Raw genomic sequence first — 27,908 nt, 5'->3', positions numbered from 1 at the left:
ATATATTTGCAGAGACAATCCTAGTAAATAACAAGATACAAAGACTGTACCTAGGCCTGATTTCAGTAAGTGTATGCTAAAACCACACTGCTAAATACTATTTGAGCAAACTTTCAAAGCGCAATTGAAGCAGCAGTAGGAATGCCAACAGTTACTTCAAGAGATGAAGTTTGGTGTTGGAGTCATGGAAGTGGCCCTGCAAGGGTACGAGATGCAGTCAGGTCCCGTGTCACACAAAATTCATGGAGGTGAGACAGTCCTGAATAAACACGTAAATTACTTGAAAGTTGCTACCTCGCAAACAGGGCAGGAGCAAAACATACCTGGCCCCTTAGAACAGCCAGAAAGACTATCAGAAACCGTGGGTTCTCCCTCTCTGTCGAGAAACCTCAGAATCCGAGATGGATGTAGCCTCAATAGCATTTCTGCCTGAAGAGAAGGAGGAGGCTCTCCCGAGACACTTGGCATAAGAGACGGGCTACGGTCTGGTACATACCGCTTATGTCCAAGTCAAGAGTTGGAGGTCTGAGGCAAAAATATCCCAGGAGAACCTACAAGAAGCAGCCTACATCCCCAGACTTTTTATCACGCAGCCCGGTAGTGGGGTGATGTAATGATTGGAACGAGGGCAAGGTTGGATCTCATTTCCAGTTGATCCAAAATCACATGCCTCTGCCAGTTATCTTACCCTTGTCAAAAATACCAACATGGATTCCCCTCGTTCTCAAATTGCCGAATAAAACTAATAGCATCTCAGAATTAGAGGCTTGGGGTCTAATATTACTTATAAATGTCAATTCTTGAATGATTTTAGTATGTGGTGCCACAGGGAAAGTAAGGCTCCTAATAACCCAACTGCTGCAGGTCCGCAAGCAGTCAGAAAGATTACTCATTGCTTTTCATTGGCCTCAATGTCATTCATTGGAAAAGGTAACAGATCTTTCCACATACTGGGCCCAATCTTCTACAGCAGGATCAACAAGACATGCTTCCCAAATAAAGACAAGGTGCCAGAAATGCTTACCCCAACTCAAAGGTGACTCTGTGAGCGAATTTTCTTCAATTGTGTACTGTTTTCTCTCATTGCCACTAAAATAACTGCAGAGGTCGGTATCCCATCACCAAGTCACCCTTTATTTACATGTGCACAGTACACAGGTTCTGACCAGCCAGCTCAGAGCAAGTCCCTAGAATGAGACTTTCTGAATCTCTTGTTTCTATGTAATCCAAGGTTCCCTGATTGGCTCAGGTTAACAACCACACTGCCGCGTGACCGAAGAACGCCTCATCTTCTGCATTGGGACCCTCCAACCCCATGGCATGTCTGTGGATTTCACCAGTTTCCTCATTTCCCCTCCCCCCCACTTTACTCCAGTTCCAACTTTACAGCTCAGCACCGTCCTCATGACCTGTCCCATCAGTCCTTATTCCTTTCCACCTATCTGCATCACCCCCCCGACCTATTATACTCTCAGCTACCTTACCCCCAGCCCCAGCCCCCTCCCATTTATCTCTCCACCCCCGAAGCTTCCAGCCTCATTCCTAATGAAGGGCTTTTGCCTGAAGTATCGATTCTCTGCTCCTCAGATGCTGCCTGACCTGCTATGCTTTTCCAGGACCACACTCTTGACTCTAATCTCCTGCATCTGCAATACTCACTTTCACCTCAGATTAACAACCTCAATCAAGGATCTCATAGTCAATGAGATCCACCTGGCCCCCGTTCCAATCACTACAGTAATGTTAATCTTCTCTGAGTTAACAATGAAATAGAGAACAATTGAACATCTTACAGGAAAACAGCCTTACTGAAAAGGCTTGCTGGATTGTCACTAGCATTACCATGAACAGTTTTGCAGACAGAGCAGATCTTTTAATGACTCTACAATTCACCAGCTCGCACAAATAAAAGTTATAGATTTTGTCTGAACGTAAGAATCTTTTATTTTCCCTTTCCAAATAAAGCATAAATCCACTTCTTTACATGATAAACTTCCCGCATATTGGCATGCTAGCTCCCCCATTAGTTGAACAAGTAAATTCAGACCTTATTTTTTATGAAGTATAACCAGGAAGGTTTGATCCCTGACCAGTGATGAGCTAGTTGAGCGAAATTCTCCTAACTGCTTCAGGGCTAGGGTGGAATCCGATTTGGTCTCTATCAAATTCGCTACCTACAGGACAAAGGTTTTTTAAAATTAAATTATCAGCTGTAGAGCTTTGCGATGTCCTGGAGATGCGAAATTTGTTATACAAGTACAGTTTATTTCTAGCCAATGACCCCTACTGGAAAGAATGTGTGGAGTGTCTGTCAACAGCGAGCTAGAATCAGAACTATACTTATGATCACCAGAGCTTACAACCATACAGAATATTTTATAGCAAACTGCAAAGTAAACAAAATTTACTCACGATGTCTGTTTTAACAGTCTCTATGACTTCCAGCAAACAGAATTAGTGTCTGTAAAACCATTTCTACTCACTCTCATTACTAGAGTCTCCTGACATGATTGGCAGGGCAAGTATCCAATTCTAAGGCCCCAAGATGATATGTCAATTTGCTATGCAAAAATAATGGGGCACGAACTGACAATGTCAATATTATCACACTAAGTCAGCATCAGAGTGGTTGGTCTGAGAAATAGTTGGAATTAAGGGATGGTGTTGGGATGGGCTGAAGGGAGTTTATTCTAGTCAAACTGATGGATTGCTGACTCTACTTGTTTAAATCAGTGATATCAAGTTCATAAACTGCAAAAAACAAATACAAAGTAAACCCCATGAACTCAGACAGGGTGAGTACAGTGCCAAAATATTTATCCAGAACTTATAACCAAGTTTCTAAAAAAGGGTAAATCCAATTACAAATTTAATTGCATGTGTACATATTTTCATCCTTTCCTCAGCTGGATATGGCCGATGGTTTTGTTGTGTTTTGAAAGATGAAGGTGATATTTTCTTTAGCTTTTTCAAGAACAGGATCAGGGAAGTGTTGAGTTTCTCCAGAAAAATGTTTCCAGTACATCAGATCTGACATAGAGAGGTGTTTTTGGGCATCAGACTTCTCTGAAGTATGGCCAAGTTGACAGGCTCTAGGAGTTGCAGCCTTTTTAGTAGTGAGATTATCTGGAATGAAAGCATGAATTCATTTAAATATTAGAGATTCGGTTGAATGTTTTTATATTTTCAGAACAGTTCTGACAGTTAAAACTGGTGAAGTTCAACCTTTGGTATGACACATTATCAAGCATTCACATTGGGGAATTTCAGAAAGATGATGATGATAATGCAACTAAAATGAGGGTAACCAGAGCCTGTAGTAAGAGAAAGGACCTTAAGGGAGGGTAAATCAGGAGACAGAAATGTAAAGAGTGGCTTGAAAGAAACAGAAATGGAAAATCAGGAAACAATTCAAATCAAGTAATACTGGAAAAAAAGGCAGCAGAATCTGAGAAAAGCAAACAAACTGATTTTTAAAAGGTCTCAGAATGAAATATACCACAGTAAGGCACAATTAACATACTGCACATTCAATATATCAACAAGAGTAAAGGGAGAGTTTCCAGGCCAATCTTTAAATCTACTTATGTGCTGTAATTTATATAATAGTTTGGCCTTTTAGACAGTGTGATAACATCAGGATGATGATGCTTTGAACAAAATTACTTCACTGTCGGCCAACTATTTAACTGACCACTGAACATTCCAGTTCTGCATCAGTGATACTAAGGAAGATTCAGCAGTCAAGCAACATAGCTAAATCCAGTAATGCAAAGAAAACTGCTGGTGCCAGTGAACAACATGCATGTCTGCGTAGGAAAATTTTAACTTTTTTTCACATTAATCCCATAATGAAGCAGACTAATGCCAGAACCAGCGAGAGAGATTGATGGAAATTATTTATGTTTTCTAGATTAGGCAATAAAAATAAATCCGGAACTAAATTGGGGATATGGATTAAACTCATGTTGGCAGATTTGGGTCAGTCTGTTATCCCAATATATGATAAAGAATAGGACTGTGTGTGTGTATTTGTGGGTAAGAAAGTCTAAATCTTCAATTTGTATAAGCCTAAAATAGTTGGTAGTTGACAATAAAATGAAACCTACAGCTTGAAATATTCAGAAGCTAGCCTTAAGCAAGGTTTTGCAGTGAAAGAGCAGACTAATTAAGAACCAGCTGAAATTAGACTCTCATCGATTGACTAAGCTAGGCCTTTATGTTCAGAGTGTATACATTCAGCAAGCAAACTGAGTTCAAGTTAAGACTGAGTGCATGCATTTTCTGGGTAAGAAAGTTTAAAATTTCAATTTTTACAAATCTGATTCAGTTTAATTTAGTTTGTTGTTGGCATGAAACTGAAATCTACTGTTTAAATTCTAATGGCGCTAACCTTAAAAGATTTCTTTTTTCCAAACTTTGCAGTGAAAGAGCAAATTAATTAAGAATCATCTGAAACTAGAACATCATTAAGTGACTCAGATAGACCCTTTAAGTTGTGAGCAAATACAGGTAGCCAACTTAATGCAACTTAGCTCCTGAAAGTGCAATGTGCATTAGAGTGCTGTAGTTGAGCATCTCAAGGAGTTAAATGGAGAAAGGAGTGGGGTGTTTGATTGTTTTTACAGAAATAAAGCAGCTGATTGGTTAAATTAACAATTTCCTTTCCAGAGACATAGATGATGTTCACCGCATAGGCATTAGCAACCATTTTGTGCCTATAAAACAACTGATTGTTGAGTATTTCTAGTCTTTAGAGTAAAACTAAACTACATAGTTTGTTTAGGTTGCCAGTTCTTTTTCTTTAATTTTTTTATAAATACTTTGCTAGGTTTAAAATCAGTGGGAAAAATAATTAGACTAAACAATAAAGAGCAAGGATAAATGAAATATAATATGATAGAGATGGTAGGTCACGTGCTGCATTTCTACGTGGCATATAGGAGCTGCTGGATGCCAAGGTGATCCAGACTGAACATATTTGCAGCTTGAGCAACTTTGGACCCAAGTTGAGGATCTGGAGACCAAGCTGCAGACCTTATTCCAGGAAAAAGTACCTGGGCTCTTTAATCCAAGAAACAATGACAACCCTCATTCACATTTGTTCTGCGATCAGGAACTGGAGGCTGCGACTGCATGAAAGACAGATACAGGACCCAAAGGATAACTTTTGAGGAGCCTCAGCCCAGCAACTGTCTGACAATAATGAAAGCTGGATGGATGGAAGCAGGGAGTCCAAGGAGGCTGAAGGAACTGACAATGGCAACATGATACAAGGAACCATTCAAATGGGGGAGTCAATACGAATATAATGTTGTCAGGGGAAAATATAATTAAGGATATAAACACTTGGCATTCATCAGCATGAATCCTGAAGGCTGTGTTGCCTGCCTGGTTACAGGTTAAGAACATCTCCTCAGGACTGAGGAACTTGGAAAAGAAGGTAAGAATTCAGCTGTTGTATACATTGATACCAACAGCTTAGATGGGAAGGAGGATCTGCAGAAAGATTTTGAACAGATAGCAGCTAAACTAAAAAGCAGAACCTCCAAGTTAATAATCTCAAGATTACTAACTGAGCCACAGGCAAATAAATACAAGGTAAATAAAGTGAAGTAACTAAATATAGTGTAAAGTATCAAGCTTTATCCCCCAAGGTGGAGGGACTAATTACTGGGGAACACAGGTTCAAGGCGCGAGGAGGGAAGTTTAAAAGAGATGTACATGGCACACTCAAAGGTGGTGGTGAGTGCCTGGAACACGCTGCCAGAGGTGGTGGTCAAAGCAGACATAATAGCAGCATTCAGAAAGCACCTGGATGAATACTTGAATACAAAGGGAACGGGGGATACGGATTCTGTAAGTGAAGACAGGTTTAGTATGGAAAGGCAAAATGTGTCAGCGCAGGCTTGGAGGGCCAAAGGACCTGTTCCGGTGCCATATTATTCTTTGCTCTAAATGCGTGGCTGAATGATTGGTGTACAAGGAAAAGGTTTCAGTGCACAGGGTACTGGCACCAGTACTGGGATAGAAGGGAACTGTTACTGTGTAATGGGCTTCACTTCAATAATGCTGGGAACAGTGTCGTGGTGAATAGCTAGTTTGTAGAGAGAGCATTAATCTAATTGATGGGGTGGGGAGAAGATTGGAGGAGGGTTCTGGAGAAGAGACACATTGGCTGATAAAGCAGAAGACTAGGGCAACATTATAAGGCAGTTAATTAGGCAATGATTCCCAGAATGGGACTGCAATGGACAGAGTGCATAAACCTTTAAAAAACGCAAATATGGTCAAAGTGAGAAAGAATGGCAACAAGGCCAAATTAATGGCTCTTTACTTCAATGCACATAAAATTCAGAAGAACATAAATGAATTATTTCAAATAGAATAGAACAGTAATTAATGGGTATGATCTTATAGCCACTATAGACAGTTACATGGAGATCAAAGCTGGGAAACAAATATTCACAAGTTTCTGACTTTTCAAAGGGCAAGATTTCAAAATTTTGGTGTGGTGGAGTAACTTTGTGAATATAGAATGGAATAAACATGATAGCAAGAAATGATCTGCATTGGAAAATGTAGAATCATGGTTGGCGGTAAGAAATAATAAATGGGAAAAAAAAAGACATTAGTGGGAGCATTCTATTGGAAGACCAGAAAAGGTTTGCTAGATGATCTTGAGTATGAAAGGATATTCTTGAGGAAAGGTTGAGTAGACTGGGCATGTACTCCATTGAGTTTAGAAGAATGATACATGATCTTTTCGAAACATACAAGATTCTTAAGGGTTTTGTGAAGGTAACTGTGGAAAGGTTGTTGCCCCTTGTAGGAGGAGTCTGGGACATATGATCATAATTTCGGAGTAAGGGAGTGGCTATTTAAAAAAGATGAGGAGGAATTTCTTCCTTAGAGGGTGGTGAATGTGCGGAACTCTGTGCCACAGCAGGCTGCAGAGGTTAGATATTTAAGAATATTCAAAGCTTAGATGGAGTCACACATAGAAAGCGTAGTAAAGGAGATGTTTGGGACGTTTGCCTTTATTTGGTCAGTGCATTGAATATGTCATGTTGTGACTGTACAGGACATTGATTAGGCCACTTTTGGAATACTGTGTTCAATTCTGGTCTCGTTGCTGTAGGAAAGCTGTAGTTCAACTTGAAAGGGTTCAGAGAAGATTTACAAGCATGTTGCCAGGGTTGGAGAGTTTGAGCTATAAAGAGAGGCTGAATAGACTAGGGGTATTTTCCCTGGAGCATTGGAGGCTGGAGGGTGACCTTATGGAGGTTTATAAAATCTGACAGGCATGAATAGGGTGAATAGCCAATGCCTTTTCCCAGGCTAGGGGAGTCCAAAACTAGAGGACACAGGTTTAAGGTGAGAGGGAAGGAGATAAAAGGACCTAAGGGGCAACCTTTTTACGCAGAGGGTGGTGGGTGCTTGAAATGAACTGCCAATAGACATGATGGAAGCTGGTACAATTACAACATTTAAAAGGGAGATGGATGGCTACATGAATAGGAAGGGTTTAGATGGATATGGTCCAAATACTGGCAAATGGGTCTAGATTAATTTAGGTGATCTGGTTGTCGTGGACAAGTTGGACTAAAGGGTCTGTTTCCATGTTATACAACTCTGTGACAGATTTTTTTTATATAAGTAAGAGAATCAAGGATTATGGAGAAAAAGCAGGAAGTGGAATTGAAGGTTCCCAGATTAGCCATGGCCTCAATGAATGGTGGAGCAGACTTGACAGGCTGAATGGTCTACTTATGGTCTTCTGATAATTATATAAACATGATGCACTTAAATATTTTGTGACTTGAAATACAGGTTGGAATCTTTTAAGGCCATGTGACTTGGGCTATGATGAAATTTGATGCAGAATCAGATGAAAAGTTTGAAAGAATCATCTCAAGGTCACAAGCGTTTTCTATAGTTTTGCTAAGCATGAGTTTCTCACCATGAGTGGCAGGCTGCCAGTTAAGGGGGTTAACACTTGTGAAGCACCTTAGTGAGACCACAAAACATCATATTATGCCTTAGTGCCTTTTTTCCCCTCAACCAGAGCTACCTGGCTTATATTACTTCTGTCTAGCCTTGATGATTACTGTAGGCACAAAGTCCGAAAGCATGTCATGGTTGATAGCAAACCTCAATTCAGTCAAGGGGTCTTTTCAGAATTCTCAGAACAGTAAAGAAAAGGCAGCCTCCAATACCTGTACAGGTGTTTGGACATGGTCAATTAGCTGGTTTGGAGTGGTCAGATTCAGAATCCTCTCCCAGTAATGTAATGGAACCGAACCGACAAGGGAGCAAGCTATCCTAGATTAATTTAGGTGATCTGGTTGTCGTGGACAAGTTGGACTAAAGGGTCTGTTTCCATGTTATACAACTCTGTGACAGATTTTTTTTATATAAGTAAGAGAATCAAGGATTATGGAGAAAAAGCAGGAAGTGGAATTGAAGGTTCCCAGATTAGCCATGGCCTCAATGAATGGTGGAGCAGACTTGACAGGCTGAATGGTCTACTTATGGTCTTCTGATAATTATATAAACATGATGCACTTAAATATTTTGTGACTTGAAATACAGGTTGGAATCTTTTAAGGCCATGTGACTTGGGCTATGATGAAATTTGATGCAGAATCAGATGAAAAGTTTGAAAGAATCATCTCAAGGTCACAAGCGTTTTCTATAGTTTTGCTAAGCATGAGTTTCTCACCATGAGTGGCAGGCTGCCAGTTAAGGGGGTTAACACTTGTGAAGCACCTTAGTGAGACCACAAAACATCATATTATGCCTTAGTGCCTTTTTTCCCCTCAACCAGAGCTACCTGGCTTATATTACTTCTGTCTAGCCTTGATGATTACTGTAGGCACAAAGTCCGAAAGCATGTCATGGTTGATAGCAAACCTCAATTCAGTCAAGGGGTCTTTTCAGAATTCTCAGAACAGTAAAGAAAAGGCAGCCTCCAATACCTGTACAGGTGTTTGGACATGGTCAATTAGCTGGTTTGGAGTGGTCAGATTCAGAATCCTCTCCCAGTAATGTAATGGAACCGAACCGACAAGGGAGCAAGCTATCCTAGACCTGGTCCTGTGTTATGAGACAGAATAATTAATGATATCATAGTTTGGGATTCTCCTGAAAGGCGCAATCACAGTATTGTTGAATTTAGAATACAGATGGACAGTGTGAAGATAAAATCCAATACCATGATTCTGTGCTTAAACAAGGGAAGCTACACAGGATGAGGGAGGACTTGGCTAATGTAGACTGGAAACAAAGACTTTATGGTGGGACAGTTGACGAGCAGTGGAGGACTTTCAAAGCAATTTTTCAAAGTGCTCAGCAGAAGCATATTCCAATGAAAAGGAAGGACTGTAAGAAAAGGGGTAATCTGCCATGGGTGTCTCAGGAAATAAGGAAGGCTAACAAATTGAAAGAGAAGGCATACAAAGTGTCCAAGCTCAGCGGGAAACAAGAAGATTGGGAAAGCATTAAAGGTTAATAGAAAGCCAGAAAAAGAGCTATAAAAAAAATTAAGACAGAACATGAGAAAAAAACTGGCACAGAATATAAAGACAGCTAGCAAATGTTTCTATAAATATATAAAATGAACAGGAGTGACTAAAATAAATCTTGGTCTTTTAGAGGATGAACAAAGAATTACGAAAATTACAGCACAGGATCAGGCCCTTTGGCCCTCTAAGCCTGCACCGATCCAGATCCTCTATCTAAACCTGTTAACTATTATCTAAGGATCTGTATCCCTCTGTTTCCTGCCCATTCATGTATCTGTCCAGATACATCTTAAATGACGGCATCATGCCCACCTCTACCACCTCCGCAAGCAACGCGTTCCAGGCACCCACCACCCTCTGTGTAAAGAGCTTTCCATGCAGATCTCCCTTAAACCTTTCCCCTCTCACCTTGAACTCATGACCCCTAGTAATTGAGTCCCTCCAATCTGGGAAAATGCTTCTTGCTATCCATCCTATCTATACCTCTCAGGATTTTGTAGATCTCAATCAGGTCCCCCAAACCCCCAACTTCTGTCTTTCTAATGAAAATAATCCGAATCTACTCAACTACTCTTCATAGCTAGTGCCCTCCATACCAGGCAACATCCTGTTGAACCTCCTCTGCACCCTCTCCAAAGCATCCAAATCCTTTTGGTGATATGGCGACCAGAACTGGATGCAGTATTCTAAATGTGGCCGATCCAAAGTCCTGTACAACTGTAACATGACCAGCCAACTCTTGTACTCAATACCCTGTCCAATGAAGTATGCCTTCTTGACTACTTTATCGACCTGCATTGCCACCTTCAGGATACAATGGCCTTAACACCCAGATCCCTCTATACATCCATTATCCCCAGGACTTTTCCATTTACCATATAGTTCACTCTTGAATTGGATCTTCCAAAATGAAAACCTCATATTTGCTCAGGTTGAACTCCTTCTGCCAGTTCTCTGCCCAACTCTCCAATCTATATATATTCTGCTGCATTTTCTGACAGTCCCTTCACTATGTGCCACTCCACTAATCTTAGTGTCATCTGCAAACTTGGTAATCAGACGACTTATACCTTCCTCCAGATCATTTATGTCTATCACAAACAACAATGGTCTCAACATGGATTCCTGTAGAACACCACTGGTCACAGTTCTCCATTTTGAGAAACTCCCTTCCACTACTACTCTCTCTTCTGCTGGCCAGCCAGTTCTCTATACATCTAGCTTGAACACCCTGGACCCCATGTGACTTCACTTTCTCCATCAGCCTACATGGGGAATCTTATCAAACGCCTTACTGAAGTACATGTATATGACATCTACAGCCCTTCCTTCATCAATCAACTGTGTCACTTTCTCAAAGAATTCAATTAAATTGGTAAGACCTGACCTTTCCTGCACAAAACCATGTTTCCTATCACTGATAAGCCCATTTTCTTCCAAATGTAAATAGATCCTATTCCTCAGTATCTTCTCCAGCAGCTTCCCTACCACTGACATCAGGCTCAACAGTCTATAATTAATCTAGATTATTCCAGCTAGCCTTCTTAAACAAAAGGACACTATTAGCAATTCTCCAGTCCTCCAGGACCTCACCCATGTTCAAGGATGCTGCAAAGATATCTGTTAATGCTAAAGGTCTGTTAATCATAGAGTATGATGAAATGGCCAGGGCATTGAATAGGTATTTTGTGTCAGTCTTCACAGTGAAGGACACGAATAACATGCCTTTAATTGACAAAGAGACAAAAGTAGTTGAGGATCTGGAACAAATCATTATCATGGAAGTAGTAGTGTTAGGCAAGCTAATGGAGCTAAGGGTAGATAAGTTCTCTGGCCCTGATGGAATACATTCCAGGGTACTAAAAGAGATGGTGGGAGAAATAGCAAGTGCACTTTTGTAATTTTTCAAATTCGCTAGACTCTGGGGCAATTTCAGCAGATTAGAAAACAGCAAATGTGATGCCACTGTTTAAAAAGGGCAATAGACAAAAGATGAGGAATTATAGACTGGTTAGCTTAACTTCTGTAGTGGTGACGATCCTTGAGTCTATTATCAAGGAAGAAATAGTAAGGCATCTAGATAGACCCCTTGGGCAGTTGCAGCATGAAGGGCAGGTCATGCTTATCTAATTTTTTGGAATTCTATGAAGACATTACGAGCACAGTGGACAACATGTATCCAGTAGATTTAGTGTACCTAGATTTCCAAAAGGTGTTCAACAAGGTACTGCAGAAGAGGCTGTTGCATAAGATAAGGATGCATAGCATTAAGTACAAAGTATTAGCAAGGATAGAAGATTGGCTAACGAACAGGAAGCATAGAGTGGGCATAAATGAGTACTATTCTGGTTAGCATTCAGTAACTATGGGTGTGCCTCGGGGATCAGTGTTGGGACCGCAATTACTCATAATTTACATAAAATGGAGTTGGAGGTCACGTGTCAAAGTTTGCAAATGAACATAGATACTTTAAGTGAGTTGGCAAAAGCCTGGCCGTTGGAGTACAATATTAATAAATGTAAAGTCATAAATTTTGGTGGGAATAACAGTAAAAAGGACTATTACTTGAACGGTAAAAAGTTACAGCATGTTGCTATGCGGACAGACCTGGGTGTCCTTGTGCGTGAATCACAGAAGGTCGGTCTGCAGGTACAATGGGTTATTAGGAAGGCAAATGGAATTTTGTCCTTCATTGCTAAAGGGGTTGAGTTTAAAAACAGGGAGGTTATATTGCAGTTGTACAGGGTGTTGGTGAGGCCAGTTTTAGTCTGCTTACTTGAGAAAGGATATACTGGCACTAAAGGGGTTGCAGACTAGGTTCACTAGGTTGATTCTGGAGTTGAAGGGATTGGCTTATGAGGAGAGACTGAGTAGAACGGGATTATATTCATTGAAATTTCGAAGAATGTTGGGGGGGGGTTCTTGTAGAAACATATAAAATTATGAAGGGAACAGGTAAGATAGACATAGAGAGGATGTTTCCACTTGCAAATGAAACTAGGACAAGAGAACATAGCTTCAAAATTAGGGGGAGCAGACTTAGGACTGAATTGAGAAGGAACCTCTTCACCCAGAGGATTGTGAATCTATGGAATGTCCTGCTCAGTGAAGTAGTTGACGCTACTTCAGTAAATGTTTTTAAAGCTAAGATAGATTTTGTTTTGAAAAATGAAGGGATTAAGGGTTACGGTGAAGGGCAGGTAAGTGGAACTGAGGCCATGAAAGGATCAGCCATGATCTTACTGAAAGGCAGAGCAGGCTGCTCCTGGTTCTTATGTTCTTCTCATAAATGGTGAGAAGGGCCCACCAACCATGCTGATTATTTCCAACCTAGTGTAGGCTTCCTGAAATGTGAGAGATGCAGTTTTAACAGGACTTGAAAGTGCCTGGTCCAGTTGTTGCTTTCAGCGCAGATGGGAATGAGTATGTAGAGCGGAGGGCGTCCATGGTTGAAATGTTGTGGGTTGGAAGGGAATATCCTGAATGCAAGTGTGAGTGGTAGAGCTTGAATTTTGTTTTTTTTTGGGGGAGGTGGAGAGAATGGCAGAAATAGAATGAGGTAGCAGGGACAAGATGTTGGCAATTACACTGGTAGAGTGGAACAGGTTATTGATCTTCCTATATTTTTGGGCTACCTTCAAATGGATGAGCCTGAAATGACCTCGGTGGTAACCCCAGATCAGGTTGGAATGGTCTAGTGTTTTGCCTCCTCTGGTGTTCCTGGGAAGGAGGATGTACTGTGTCTGCATTATCCCCTCCACCAGAACCTCCAGGTTATGATGCACACAATGAGGTTCCAATTTCTGGACCAAGTTTGATGATCAGCCATATTCATATTGAATGCTGGAACAAGTTCAAGGAGTCAAATGGCTCCTGTCTTTCTATGTTATCCCTGAATTCTCTTCTAACTCTATGAAAGCTCTTTAACCACTTACTGCACTCCCAATTTTTGTGCATTCTGTCATCTGCAATTCAGTCTCCACCTACCAAGACTATCTTCTGGAATTCCTTCCTGAAACCTCTCTCCATCTCTACCACTACATTCTCTTTTCAGGTGCTCCTTAAAACTTATTGCATCTGTCTTGATATCTCCTTGTATGGCCTGATGTCAATTTGTGCTTGATAAAGCCCCTATGAAGTCCCTTGTGAGGTTTTACTGTGCTGATGGTGTCATAATTGTAAGTTGGTAATGTTGCTCAAGATTCCTCAGTGGAGATTCCAAAACATCATAAAGTCAGTGGAGGAATTATTTGCTTCTCTGCAGCAAGAAGGATAAATGGTAGATGTATCAACTCAGGTTAATTCTCAGTGGATGGTCACAGAAATTCACATAAGTTGATAGATTCTGAGAAGGGCAGATATTAGAAGTTGAATGTCAATAAGGAAAAACGTATCTACTTTGAACAAGTGCTGGTACTCTTGATTCAAAGATAATCAATCTGAAGGGGCATTATACCAAAACGTTTTACCTCTTATTATCTTGGGCCTACTTCTACTGTAATAATTACATACCTCTACTTTATCAGCACTTAATTAAAATAGGTTTATGATGCTCAACAAAGCCCAGTGCTTACCTATTGGCTGTCCGTTTCTCAAGCAGTTGCAATATAGGAGGTCATGGGTAAGACAATTAGTATCTTCTTCTAATTGGAAAAGATTTCGAAGTTCTTCTAAAGAAAAGCTGGCATGCTCACTCTTCTTTTTTAGGTCAACCACTGTTCCAGACAAACTTTGTTTACTGACCTGCCGCTGATAAATTTTCTCTTCTATGGTCCCTGAAAATGGAAAAATGCATTAAATTTCTTTGCTGATAATGCATGTCTCATCTCTGTATCTTTTACCAACTGACCCCATAATATCATTATATATTGGCTAAGATTAACTATCTAGCTGAACCATAGCAGGAAAATGAATAAATATTTACAATGTTATTGGGAACAAGTGTGATATTGGGATTAACTTCAGATTAACTGAGCAAACAGCAAATGCACACACGAGGCAAAATTGTCATCTGATCTGCTGTAAACTTAAAAGTTTCAACAGCTTCCTAATAATTATTGTCAGAGAGATATCTTCTTTGACTTACATACTTTTACACCTGCCTGAGAGATTCACTGGGCTTCAGTTAGGATTTCTCTCAGTACTGTATTGGAGTACCAGCACAGATTTTGTGTTCAAGTTCTCAGGTGGAACTTAAACCCATAAATATTTGAAATGGATGTTACCAACTAACAGTGGCAACTCTCAGAATTGACAAAGCAGATCACTCTCTTCAGTCACAAGTCATTTAATGCTCAGGAGCATCAGAAACGATAAAACAATAAGAATAAAACCGTTCTTTTTCAGACCTCAATTGCAAGACTCAAAATGACACAGTAAAAAGATGGATTTCCTATATTTTATGACTGCTGGTCAATCTTTATTACAGACACACTGTGACAAAAATGTAATCACCAAATTAATGTTAAAATACTGTGGGCACAACCTGTCGGCATTAGAAAAAATACCCTTTTTGAGGAAAAGGCATTTTACTTAACCAATTGGAGTTTTTAAAGCCACTCTAATTATTAAGTAAAATCTCACAATGTAATTAATCAGTGTTGGAAATGCCAGTATGTTTATTGCTTCCATAAAACTAATTTAAAGTCAGTGAAAACCATGGAAAATATGAGCAACCAGTGACATTTACTGATACTGATGATGTAGCATGATAATTTAAAAATGAACTCAACTACTGAAAGTCATGCCAAATCAGTTCAAAATCTGCAATTTTATGGTTTTAAAATCTTGGGGTGATTGATTTGTATTCATAGACAAAAGGACAGAGACAGATACAGATGTAAATGTGTTTGCATTTTTTAATGATTTATGGAGGATAGCATGGCTAATTTGTCAGGAAACTTGGATTAACATCAACAGTAAATGCTAATGAAGAGAGTTTCCACAGAGAGGCAAACTTCTCCATTTATAATCCAATTGGTCTGTTTTTATTAGAGAGAAAAAAATGCTGCAATGAAAAGCCATCAAAGTCTTTTTTTTAATAAAACCCACAGTGTTTTGGTTAAAAGATTTCTAAATTTTGTAACTGTTTAGACAGAAGACTATGAAAAATGTTCAGTTTAAATTTATCCGTTGCAGCCATGCTCCATCTTGTGGCTGATTATGGTAATAGGTTTTGCACTATTACGATAGTAATGGGGGAAGGTGGGGATTCCGATTTACTAGAGAGGAAGAAAAGGACAACCAACTCCCATTCCTAGACGTGATGGTACAGATAACACCGAACGGAGAATTCACCACAAAGGTTTACAAGAAAGCCATACATACAGACCAAGTCCTAAACTATGAAAGCAACCACCCCAACACACACAAACGAAGTTGCATCAAGACAATAGGACAAACAGGAAGACAGCTAACGATCCGTATCCATGAACACCAACTAGCCACGAAATGACTCGACCAGCTATCCTTAGTAGCCACTCACGCAGATGACAAGCAACGAGTTCGACTGGGACAACACTACCATTATAGGGCAAGCCAAACAGAGAACAGCCAGGGAATTCCTAGAGGCATGGCACTCATCCACAGACTCTATCAACAAACACATCGACCTGGACCCAATATGCCGGCCACGACAGCGGACAGCTGGAACTGACAACCGGAAGCGGCAGAGACAGGACACTATAAATGCCGGAGGAAACATCACAGAAGCGCTTCACAGGAGGCTCCCAAGCACTGAGGATGTCACCTAGACAGGGGATGAAACGTTTGCAAGACAAATTCCCAGCTCGGCGAACAGAACCACACCAAAAAACCCATAATGTTACTCAAACTGCTAAATAAAATCGATTATGACCCAGAGTTAGAGGCCTGGGGTCATAATATTCCTTAATTAAATCTGTCAGCTCTTGAAAGTTTTTAGAAAGTTAGGTTCCGAAAACCAAAAATGCTATAGGTCAGCAAGAAGACAGAAGGATTATTCATTGCTTTTCAGCTGCTCTGTTCGTCTAGAAAAAAAAAGTTTCTTTCCCCATGGTATGCCCAGTCTTTGACAGCAAGATCGAACAAGTCAAGCTCCCCAAATAAAGGCATGATACCAGAAATGCTAATCCCAGTTCAAAGATGACTGGTGCAGCAAATTTTCTTCAGGAGCAAACTGTTTTCCCTTGTCAACATTTCGGGCACAAGCCCTTCTTCAGGAATGAGGAAACGTCGATTCTCCTGTTCCCTGGATGCTGCCTGACCTGCTGCGCTTTTCCAGCAACACATTTTCAACATGGACTCCCAGCCAACTAAGAATCAGATAACTGAAGTCTCCTCACAAATTTGTTCCTCAATTTCCCACTTTGAGGGGGTCTATAATACAATCCCAATAAGGTGATCACCCCTTTCTTATTTCTCAGTTCCACCCAAATAACTTCCCTGGATGTATTCCCAGGAATATCCTCCCTAAGTGCAGCAGTAATGCTAAGACTTATCAAAAATGCCTCTCCCCCTCCGCTCTTGCCCCCTTTCTATCCTTCCTATCACATTTGTAGCCTAGAATATTAAGCTGCCAATCCTATCCATCCCTTAGCTATGTTTCCGAAATTGCTATGATATCCCAGTCCCACGTTCCTAACCATGCCCTGAGTTCATCTGCCTTCCCTGTTCAGCCTCTTGCATTGAAGTAAATACAGTTTAATTTAGCAGTCCTACCTTGTTCTCTGCTTTGTCCCTGCCAGCCCTGACTATTTGACCCGTTCCCTTTCCCAACCGTACCAGTCTCAGATTGATCTCTTTCCTCACTATTTCCCTGGTTCCACTCCCCACCCCACCAACATTGCTAATTTAATTCCTCCCGAGCAGCTCTAGCGAATGTCCCTGACAGCATATTAGTCCTCTTCCAATTCAGGTGCTAGCTATCCTTCTTGTACAGGTCACTTCTACCCCAGAAAAGATGCCAATGACCCAAAAATGTGAACCCCTCCCCCCCAGCACCAGTTCCTCAGCCACGCATTCATCTGCTCTATCCTTCTATTCCTACACTCACTAACTCGTAGCACCAGTAGTAATCTAGATATTACTACCCTCGAGGACTTCCTTTTTTAAATTCCTGCCTAACTTTCTATATTCAGAATCTCATCCTTTTCCCTTCTTATGTTGTTAGTTCCAATGTGTACAATGACCTCCAAATGGTCCCTCTCAACATTCTGTACCCTCGCTAAGATATCCTTGATCCTGGCACCAGAGAGGCAACACACCATTGTGATTTGTAGCTGCTGGCCACTGAATTGTCTGTCTGTGCCTTTGACTAGAGAGTCTCCTATCACAATCGATCTCTTGGAACCCGACATACCTCTCATAACATTCAATACCAGAAACTTGGTTGGTCGTGCTACATTCCCTTGAGAGTCCATCACCCCCTACATTTTCCAAAACAGCATACTTGTTTGAAATGGGAATAGCCACAGAAGATTCATGCACTACCTGCCTACCCCATCTACCTTTCCTGGAGTTAACCCATATACCTCACTATATTTGTGTCTTTTCTCCCTTCCCCTAACTACCATCCATCACACCCCTAGTTCTTGTAAATTCATCATTGCCTCTAACTGCCACTCCAACCGATCCATGCGATCTGATAGGATTTGCAACCAAATACACTCCCGGCAGACATGATCATCAGTAACATGGAAACTCTCCCTAAACTCTCACATCTGACAGGAAGAGCAAATCACTCTACTAAAGGACATCTTTGCTCCTTCACAAGCTACAGACCCAGAAAATAGCACCGTCATTTTGCTCTGAAAGTGCTAAAAAGAAACCCTGGCTAGTAACAAGGCTAACTTATTACTTGTGGTTTATATTTTTAAAATTTAATCAACAAACAGCTCTCAATAAAATATATAATCAAGAAACCACTCTACTCACTACTGTCAACTTACAGCAAGGTTACATGTTAAAAACTGTGCACTTATCAGTTCCTGTGCTGTGAGATCTCCCACACAGGTTCCTCCAAGCTCAACTGTGAATTTCGCTGTTTGTTAATTTTTCCTAAACGCATTCCGATGTCAAGAGATACATGAACTCAAACGGCAAAGGTAGTAACTGTGTACATTCACTGCTGTGTCAGATTTCTTTCTCTCTCTCTCTCCCTTACTGACTGTGTGCTCACTACGTTTTATCTGTAATTTCTCCTTTTAAAAGTGCCATTGTTGGTCTTTTTCCCCAAAGTCCCAAAGCAATACAACAATTGATAAAACAGTAATTGCTACTTCTGGAATTCAAGGAAATCCCCTCCAACACCTAAAATACCTAAAAAAAAAGCAGCTCTTATAGCCACAAGGTTTTCCCGTCCTCTTTCTTGGGTTATCCAAAATAATGTTAAAAGTCAACCTAGTTATAATAAAGGCACATACTCAACAGAATTCAGTGGATTATTGGCAAGAAACAGTAATTTGAAGGAGGATCTTACTAGTATGAAAACAGTTTGGGAAAATTTATAAAAGCTAAATTATTGCATAACTGGTGAGTACAGGTTCTTTTGGTAATTACATTCTTCGATGACAGCTTTGCTTTTTTTCTGTATCCTCACCAATTTCAATTCAGTGAAACACTTAAAGATGTTGACATGGATGCCATTTGCATTTGGTCATTTCTTGAACGCTAGATCATGGATCAACCATTATCTTCTTGCCCACTTAACTCTCGAATCAAGGTAGGGAGCATTGTAGGTCTTTTAGGTTTTATGGATGTAGTGATTGTAATAAGGTCAGCCAGTTGGACTTCACAGAATATGAATTCCCTGATTGAGGCTGTTAATCTGCCCAATCAGGGACCCCTGACAGACATAAAAGGATGAATGCCAGAGATATTGAGCCAGAGGAATGTCTGAGACAGTGAGATGCCATGCTAACGCCAAAGGTTATGCATTTGTAAATAAAGGGTGTTTGGTGACAGGATGCCAACCTCTGAAGAGTTATTTCAGTGGCGATGAGTTTGGGATTTTAAATAAAGAGTAAACTGTTTCTCGCAGTTGGATAAATATCCAATCCCTCAGATAGAGGATTCCTACGCAAAGTTGGCAGGAAGTTTGTCCTTCACAAAGCTTGACATGAGCCATACTTACATATACAACAGGATTCTCAGAAGTATGCTACAATTAATACCCATAAAGGCTTGTGCCAATATACCAGACTACCGTTTGGCATATCATCAAATGTTCAATATTTCAGCTGACGACCGGGAGCATTTTGCAAGGTCTACCTCATGTCGCTATTTATCTAGATGACAGGGAAAACTATTAAGGAACACTTTAAGAACTTTGATATCATTTTAAGGAGTTTTTCCGAGTTAGAAATATGCCTATGAAGGGAACATGTGTTCCAGGCCCCAAGTGACCTCCTGGGCTACAGGGTCAACAAGACCATTGCAAGATAAAGTGAGGGCGATCAAAGGTGACCTGGCCCACATGTCTGTCCAGGAGCCCAAGTCATTTCTGGGTCTGGTTAATTATTATAGAAAGTTCATACACAATCACATAGTTCAATTCCCGCCTCAGGCGGCTGATTGTGTGGAGTTTGCACATTCTCCCTGTGTCTGCGTGGGTTTCCTCCAGGTGCTCCGGTTTCCTCCCACAGTCCAAAAATGTGCAGGTTAGGTGAATTGGCCATGCTAAATTGCCCGTAGTGTTAGGTGCAGGGGTAAATGTAGGGGAATGGGTCTGGGTGGGTGCGCTTCGGCGGGTCAGTGTGGACTTGTTGGGCCGAAGGGCCTGTTTCCACACTGTAAGAAAGTAAAGTAAAGTAATCTGGCATCTATCCTAGCCTATCCAGCACCATTGCATCAACTCCTAAAAAAGGGTCAGCTTTGGAAAAGCTCTCTTGGAAAGACCCTAGCTTTCGATGAAGTAAAGAAACAGCTGACCAACTGGAGAGGAATTCTCAATAGGAACTCTCAAAATCCAAGACTTTGATTAATGCAGAATGCCCAAGTAGAAAAAGAATGATCAATGATCATATTTGGAGTCAGAAAGTTTCACCAATGCCTCTATGGGCGAAGATTTGTAATAATCATGGACCATAAACTCCTACTTAGTGTGCTTAAAGAAGATAAGGTATCGCTGCTCATAGCATCGGGCCCTAATGTTAAGTGCTTATAATTACAAATTAGAACACTGTCTGGGAGGCCAAGGAGCGAATACAGATGCACTGAACTGCTATTCATGGCAAATATGCCAGTATCGTACCCCCAATAGAAGAGCTGGTCATGAAAATGAATTTATTGGACACACTGCCCATCACAGTTAACAACATCAGAATTTGCACACAGAAAAATCCAATCCTTTCCAACTGAACAACTGGTATTAATAGGGGAAACCAAAGGACCACTGCAGCTAGAATTAAACCTTTTTTTGGACCCAGAGAGACCAGCTCGCAGTAGAGGATGGCATTTTGTTAGGGGAAGCAAGAGTGATTGTCCCAAGTAAAGGTTGCCAACAAATATTGGCTGAACTTCACCAAAATGAAGATGCTGGCTAGAAATTATATCTGGTGGCCAGGCTTGGATGCAGACATTGTTGTGTTGGTAGGGAGGTGTCCAGAGTGCCCACAATGAAAAAGATTACTGCCAGTAGCTTCCCCACATCCGTGGGAATGGCTGGGTAAACCTTGGACTCTTGTTGCATGTCAATTGCGAAGGTCCTTTCATGGGTTCAATGTTTTTAGTTATTGTAGATGCCCATTCTAAGTGTTTGGATATGCATGGAGTCCATTCATCAAATACTGGAGTGACAACAGAAAAGTTACACTCCTCTTCTGTGACACACGGAATTCTGGAAGTATTTGTTATAAACAGGCCATCATTTACCAGCAGGGACTTCAGTACTTCTTAAAGTTCAACATGATTCATCATATTAGAACTGTTCCATACTACCCATCAGCCAATGGCTTGGCAGAAAGAGCAGTCCAAACTTTAAAGGTGGACTTACAAAACAGCCAATAGCCTCATTAAATACTTTGCTTGATTCTAGGACCACAACACCACTTGCAAATACAGGCAAAGCACTGGCACAGGTGCTAATGGGTAGAGGACTGTACACCAGTCTGATCTTCCTGGACCTGGGAGAGGGGCAGCAAGGTGAAATAGCATCAGGAACTCCAATGCTGAATCCAAGACTCTACCAAGCCGGAGAAACATTTTGATATGGGGTCAACGTTTGGTACGGGAATCGTGTAAATGGCCATGCATACAACGCGAAATCAGGACCAATGACGTATGAAGTTCAGGTAGGTGCGATTGTCCTGAATAAGCATGTGAACCATTTGAAAGCCGCAAATTTGCAGACTGCTCAGGAGCAAAACTGGCCCTGCCCCTTGGAGCCTTCAGAAATGCTTCAGGGACCTGGTGAATCACCTCTCCATCAAACATTGTCAAGGTCTCTGAATCAGAGACAGACATGACGGAAGTAGCCGCCTCAAAGCTTCTGCCTCTCTAAGAGGGGAATGAAAGTCTGTGGAGGCACAAGAGGCGAGTTCCCATTTGTTACATGCCTCCCGTGTTGGATTCCAATTTGGAGGAACCTGACCCAATGAACCTGACACTCTTGGAGGTTCTCAAAGGAATCAACTGCACTGTGTCCGTGGATTCGGAGGGGAAGGGATGTAGCTATTGTAATGAAGTCAGCCAGCTGGACCTCATAAAATATGAATTCCCTCATAGGGCTGTTAATCTGGTCCAACTGGGGAGAATTGGCTGACAATAAAAGGAAGAACGTTAGGGATATTAAGCCTCTGGAATGCCTGACTCAGTGGGAGGCAGCGCTATTGTCAAAGGTTTTGCATTTGTAAATAAAGGATGACTGATGATGGAATGCTGGCTTCTGAAGAGTTATTTCAATAGGGTAATATCACAATCTTGGACTGCTCTTATATCGCTATCAACACTGAACAGTGACAAATGGGAAAACAGGATATCAAGTAGGAACACACAGTTGGGCTGATTTTTCTCCTTGTTTAGTGATATTATTATACTCCTCTGGAGCAGGTAAGACTTGAACCTATGCCTCTTGGCTCAAGCTCTTATCAAATGATTTCTGACAACCAGTCAGTTATGCTCATTGTATGGCTTGTAACCTTGTCAACAGATCCAGCTTGTGATCTTACTCCTAAAACCACTGTAATTACTTGTGATGGTTACTCTGCTCCTGAGACTAGTATACCACTTATCTGACAGACTAAACCCATGCTTTCCATCATCACAGATTCTGCAATACTTCGCATCATTGTTTCATGCAATAAAATCTTTAAAAATGGTTATATCTGTTGCTTAGCAGAAAAACCATTATGTTCAGGTTATTTAGAGACAATTTAAAAGAATATCTAATTTTCCAATTTAGCATTTAAGTCTGTAAACTTTCAGCTGACATTTGAGGGGACATCAATACTCAAATTGCAGTTAAAAGTGGTAATTTTAATAATTATCAAATATGGAATAAGGCATCAAAACAAACCTGTTGTTAGTAGTCTGTAAATATGTACAGATCTCTTTTGACCATCTCTCCATACTCTAGCCATAGCCTTGAGGAATAGAAGCATATAAAATTAATGTTTGCAAAGAACAGCAGCCTTCAATCATACGGCGTGTGCACTGATACTTTGTACTGGTAGTAGTGGGTACTGGCAAAATTAGCTCAAAGGCTTTCTTAGGATATGAGAGATAGTGGGATCAATGCATCAATCTCCACTTTAGCAAGTTCAATCAAGGCATTTAAAACGAAAATAGATTGTGAATGAAAAGGAACTGAGAGAAGGCAGGATAATGACACTAAATGAGGTGTTCATTTGGACATCTGGCACAAATACTGTACATAGGAAACCAGGAGAAGGAGGTGGCTGCTCAGTCCATCAAGCTTAGTCTGCGATTCTGTTAGATCGTGATTAGTCTTCTATACTAGCAAGTGTGATTCTAGTGCTGCAACATAGACTCTTTTCCAGTTTTGGTCATGCCAGGACATGAAGTTTGGAACTATACTAAAAAAAACCCGCTGTTATCAGACTTATGAACTGATCTCCCATATATTAGGACCTTTGCACCTTCTCTGTAGCTGGATCACTATATTCTGCGTTTTGTTCGATTGTGACAATAAATCAAATCAGACGTCAGAGATGAGGTTAAGTGTAAGAATGAGGAAAATAATGCTCAGTAAATTGTGCCAAGGGAATCGATGAATAGAAAGGTTTGATGTGTTTGGGCACAAATCATTGAAGGTACCAGGGCAGGTTAACAAAGTACACGGAACTATAAGCTTTAGAAATGGAGTACAAAAGCCAGGAATTTATGTTAAATCTTCATACACACCAATTTGGCCTCAGTTGATATTGCATCAGAATCTGGACATCTTACTTTGGGAAGGTTTGGAGAGGATGAAGAAAGTATTTAATATAATTGTTTCAGGGCTAAGGATGTCACGATAATTCACCATAGTCATGGATTACTTCCAGACATATTAAGCTTTGAAGTAAAATGAGTTGTTTTAATAAAAAGGACATGTAGGCCAAAGATGGTTGAGAATACAATTCAGTGGCCGACTGAAAACATTTCTGTCAGTTAAGAGAAGCTCAAGAGAAACCATGGACAACTGGACAACTATCCGTCTAAGGTGAACAGCTACGCAGCCTCACTGAGTGCACATGCACCCCAAATAGCATGTCACACCCTTCAAAGCATTGAATTCCAATTTCAGAAGTCACTGACGTGCATGGACGTCAGAAGTTGGCACAGATGAACACAAAGTTAGGGGGAACATAGCACCTGGAAGGTTGTCGAGATATTTGAGAAAGACACTTTAGAGAAAGAGATACAATGCAAAAACCTGAAGCATCTCCAGTGAGTTACATCCTCGACTGGAAACGTACTGACTGGCAAAGGAAAGCAAACTGGACAAAAGATATGTATTCCTGCCAAAAGACACAAGAGCGGGCTTAAAAAAAAACTGTACTTCTAGTGTGTGCACTCTAGTATTGGGTGCTAGTCTGGTGTCCTAGTGCACTCTTAAGGTAACAGATGAGAACAACTTGCAAGACTCCGTGCTTGCAAGTGAAAAAAAGGACAAAAGGACATGGAGGCTTTAGACAGGGTGCAGAAGAGACTGCCTAGATTAGAAGGTATGAGCTATAACCAAAGTCTAGAAAAACTCGGATTGTTTTCTCTGGAGCGGCAGAGGCCGAGGGGAGACTTCACAGAAATTTATAAAATTATGAGATGCATAATTTAGTTGACGATCAGAATCTTTTTCCCACAGAGTTGATGTATCTAATATTAGGGGGCATGCATTTAAGATGAGAGGAGGAAAGGTCAAATGAGGTGTGAAGGGCATTTTTTTTTTAAACAAAGAGAGTGGTAGGAGTCTGGAACTCACTGCCGGGGTGGTGGTGGAGGCAGATATGATAGTGGTGTTTAAGAGATTTTTAGATAAGCACATGAATATGCAAGGAATGGAGGGACCAAGGGCAGGTTGAAGGGCTTAGTTTAATCTAACATCAGGTTTGGCATGACACTGGGCCGGAAGGCCCATTCCTATATTGCACTGTTCTATGTTCTATGACACGAAGTCTTTCTGTCTCTGATTACGGGGAGCAAGTTTCCGGTCAAAAGCCACTAGGAAACCTGACAACTTTCTGACAATCTACTCCAAAGTTTAGGTTTGGCGTGTAAAATACAGGCAGTGGTACAGTGGTTAGCACTGCTACCTCACAGCGTCAGGGACCCGGGTTCAATTCCCGTCTTGAGCAACTGTCTGTGTGGAGTTTGCACATTCTCCCCATCTGCATGGGTTTCCTCTGGGTGCTCCAGTTTCCTCCCACAGTACAAAGATGTGCAGGTTATGTGAATTGGCCATGCTAAATTGCCTGTAGTGTCAGGTGAAGGGGTAAATGTAGGGTTGCTCTTTGGAGGGTAGGTGTGGACGTGTTGGGCTGAAGGGCCTGTTTCCACACTAAGTAATCTAATCATCATTTATAAAAAAAGTGGATTATATCTTTACCTCGGAATGATTAATTATAACTAAAACAAAAGCTGAACGTCATGAACCGTTAGCACACTATTAATTAAAAATAGTTTTAGCCTCAAAAATTAGTGAGTTTATGTAGTATTTATTACAAGAGCATTCTGTGTATATTTCTTGTCAAGTTACCTGAACATCATTTGCAGGATTCCAATCGATATCATACAGAACCAACCGAGATGCTCCAATTAGATTTAATCCAACTCCGCCAGCCTTTGAGCTGAGCAGGAAGATGAAAGTCTGGCTGTGTTTGTTATTAAATGAATCCACAATGTTTTGTCGGTGGCTGACTGCGGTTTGTCCATCCAGTCGGGTATAGCTATACCCAAAACACTTGCACATTTCTTGCAGTACATCTAATGTCTGAGTATAATTTGAAACCAGCACAACTCTGCAATAAAGTTAAAATAAACGTTTAAGCAATGGTGTGCTGTCACTACCTTTCATTTACAAACATAGTACAACGAATTTGTGCAAGTGTGAACTTTTAGAGAGAAATACAATCCTGAATAAGAACTTTTAATGTTATGATACTGGTTAAATATTAATTAACAATATCTGACTTCCATTATTAGATTTTAATACCCAAGATCTCCATGGACTAAAAATGGTTTTAGTGAGGATAAATACTTATATAAAATTGCTGCTGTGATCACTTGACTAGGTTTAGCCAAACTTACAAAACCATCAGTTAATAAGGACAATTTCTAGCTGAAGTCCCCAAAATACTAATCAGGGTCAAAAACTCTGTTTCCAACCATCAGATTAAAAAAAAATACACATGACTTATTTCTAAATTTCTTGGACAGGAGCTGCCTGTTAAACTTCGGGGGAGACCGATTTAGGAATCCTCGCAGCGAGTAGGGAAGGATCATCGTCAAAATCACCCCTATTGCAGCAGTAAGTGTTTTAAAATGTCTAGCAGCTCAGCCAGACACTCTGACAGCTCCTGCGAAAGTATTAAGTATGTAACACAGGTATGGGGCTGGTATAGCAGGTAGCTGGGATAGACTGGCAAGTTGCAGTTGGGTAAAGGGGGAGGGGGGGAAGAACAGCTGCTGGGTGAATGTATGTTTAAGGTTATTTGACAGATTGGTCTTAGGGAAGTGGTTCAGTCATGCACAGTGATGGGGGATAGGCACGGGATGGGTAGATTGTCAAGTCATCTCCAAAGGCAGGGAATGACAGGAGTGTCCAGTGGGGTCAGGATAACAGCTGAACAGTTCAGATTTCACACAGGTAACCCAAGGACTTTAAAAAGCTTTAAATTGCCTTTATTTTCCAGTCCACAGACACCCTGCCATCCTCTTCTCTTCATATGATTACCAGTGTTGTGCCCTGAATGTTTGAGACTATGTTTTCTTATATATCTAAGATATAAAAGATAAAAAAATTCATACTCACTAACAAGATCCTTGAAACTGGCACTCTTTTATTTTCAATCTGGTTAACAGTTTAATTGAAATGTGATGGTTATGTGCTAACTAAAGAAAATGCTGCCACTACTGAAAGCGGCTTCTGTAGCCAATCACCCACCCTCTACACCTTGTTGTGACATTAACATGAATAGAAAGAATTTGGAGAGATATGGGCCAGGAGCAGGCAAGTGGGACTAGTTTAGTTTGGGATTACGTTCGGCATGGTCTGGTTGGACCGAAGGGTCGGTCTCCATGCTGTATGACTCCATGACTTCATTTTATAGAGGTCGTAATGTCACTGGGACCACATCGAAATCTATCTGTCTTATATAATCCTTATTTTATTTTTCCTTGACTTTTATTTGAACAAACATTTTGTACAGAGAATAATCTGACTGGATGAATTTTTAGTTGAATTTACATTGGTACAAATAGAGTCAAAGGCTCAGATCTTGCTGTCTCCAGAATTTTAAATTTCCAGTGGCATTTGGAAACCTCCAAAAACATAAAAATAACTAAGTCGGCTTACTATAAAACCAGCATGCCCACCGCAACCCCCATGGACACCCAACCTGACCACACATCTCTACCAACTCCACATTCCCACCCACCTCAGACCCGCGCATTCCTTTTCCTCCAAATCCTAATCAACTCAACCTTCCACCAAACTTGACCAATACACACGGTCACCTCACCCATCATGTCACCCAACTATCTTATCACACACTCCCATCATCTTAACCTACTCACCTGAAATACACAAACTCACTAACACGAGTAAGAACTGTTTAAATGTCTCACAATTATTCAACATGAGAGTAAATTAATGAATCTACAACCTAATATTCTGGTAACAAAAGGGGATGGCTTGCTGAATCAAAAGGTACAATGTACATTTCTAAGGCCTCTAGCATGGAA

General features: G+C 40.8%; 1 protein-coding gene across 3 annotated transcripts in view; it reads right to left on the bottom strand.

Annotated features, from left to right (window-relative positions):
* Positions 1-1,919: 1,919 nt before the first annotated feature.
* rad54b (RAD54 homolog B) overlaps positions 1,920-27,908 on the bottom strand; it is a 210,414-nt gene continuing 184,425 nt past the window's right edge. For all 3 annotated transcript variants that reach the window (XM_043688055.1, XM_043688057.1, XM_043688056.1), the window contains 4 exons: positions 25,702-25,963; positions 23,020-23,086; positions 14,102-14,302; positions 1,920-3,126 (listed from right to left, as the gene is read on the bottom strand). In XM_043688055.1, coding sequence (XP_043543990.1) covers positions 2,903-3,126; positions 14,102-14,302; positions 23,020-23,086; positions 25,702-25,963 — 754 coding nt within the window. In that variant the 3' untranslated portion in view covers positions 1,920-2,902. The remainder of the gene's footprint in view (positions 3,127-14,101; positions 14,303-23,019; positions 23,087-25,701; positions 25,964-27,908) is intronic.

The sequence above is a fragment of the Chiloscyllium plagiosum genome, chromosome 4, assembly GCF_004010195.1.
Source record: "Chiloscyllium plagiosum isolate BGI_BamShark_2017 chromosome 4, ASM401019v2, whole genome shotgun sequence".
Classification (NCBI taxonomy): Eukaryota; Metazoa; Chordata; class Chondrichthyes; order Orectolobiformes; family Hemiscylliidae; genus Chiloscyllium; species Chiloscyllium plagiosum.
Note: the sequence above shows the minus strand (reverse complement) of the source record. Positions and strands in the feature narration are given on the sequence as shown.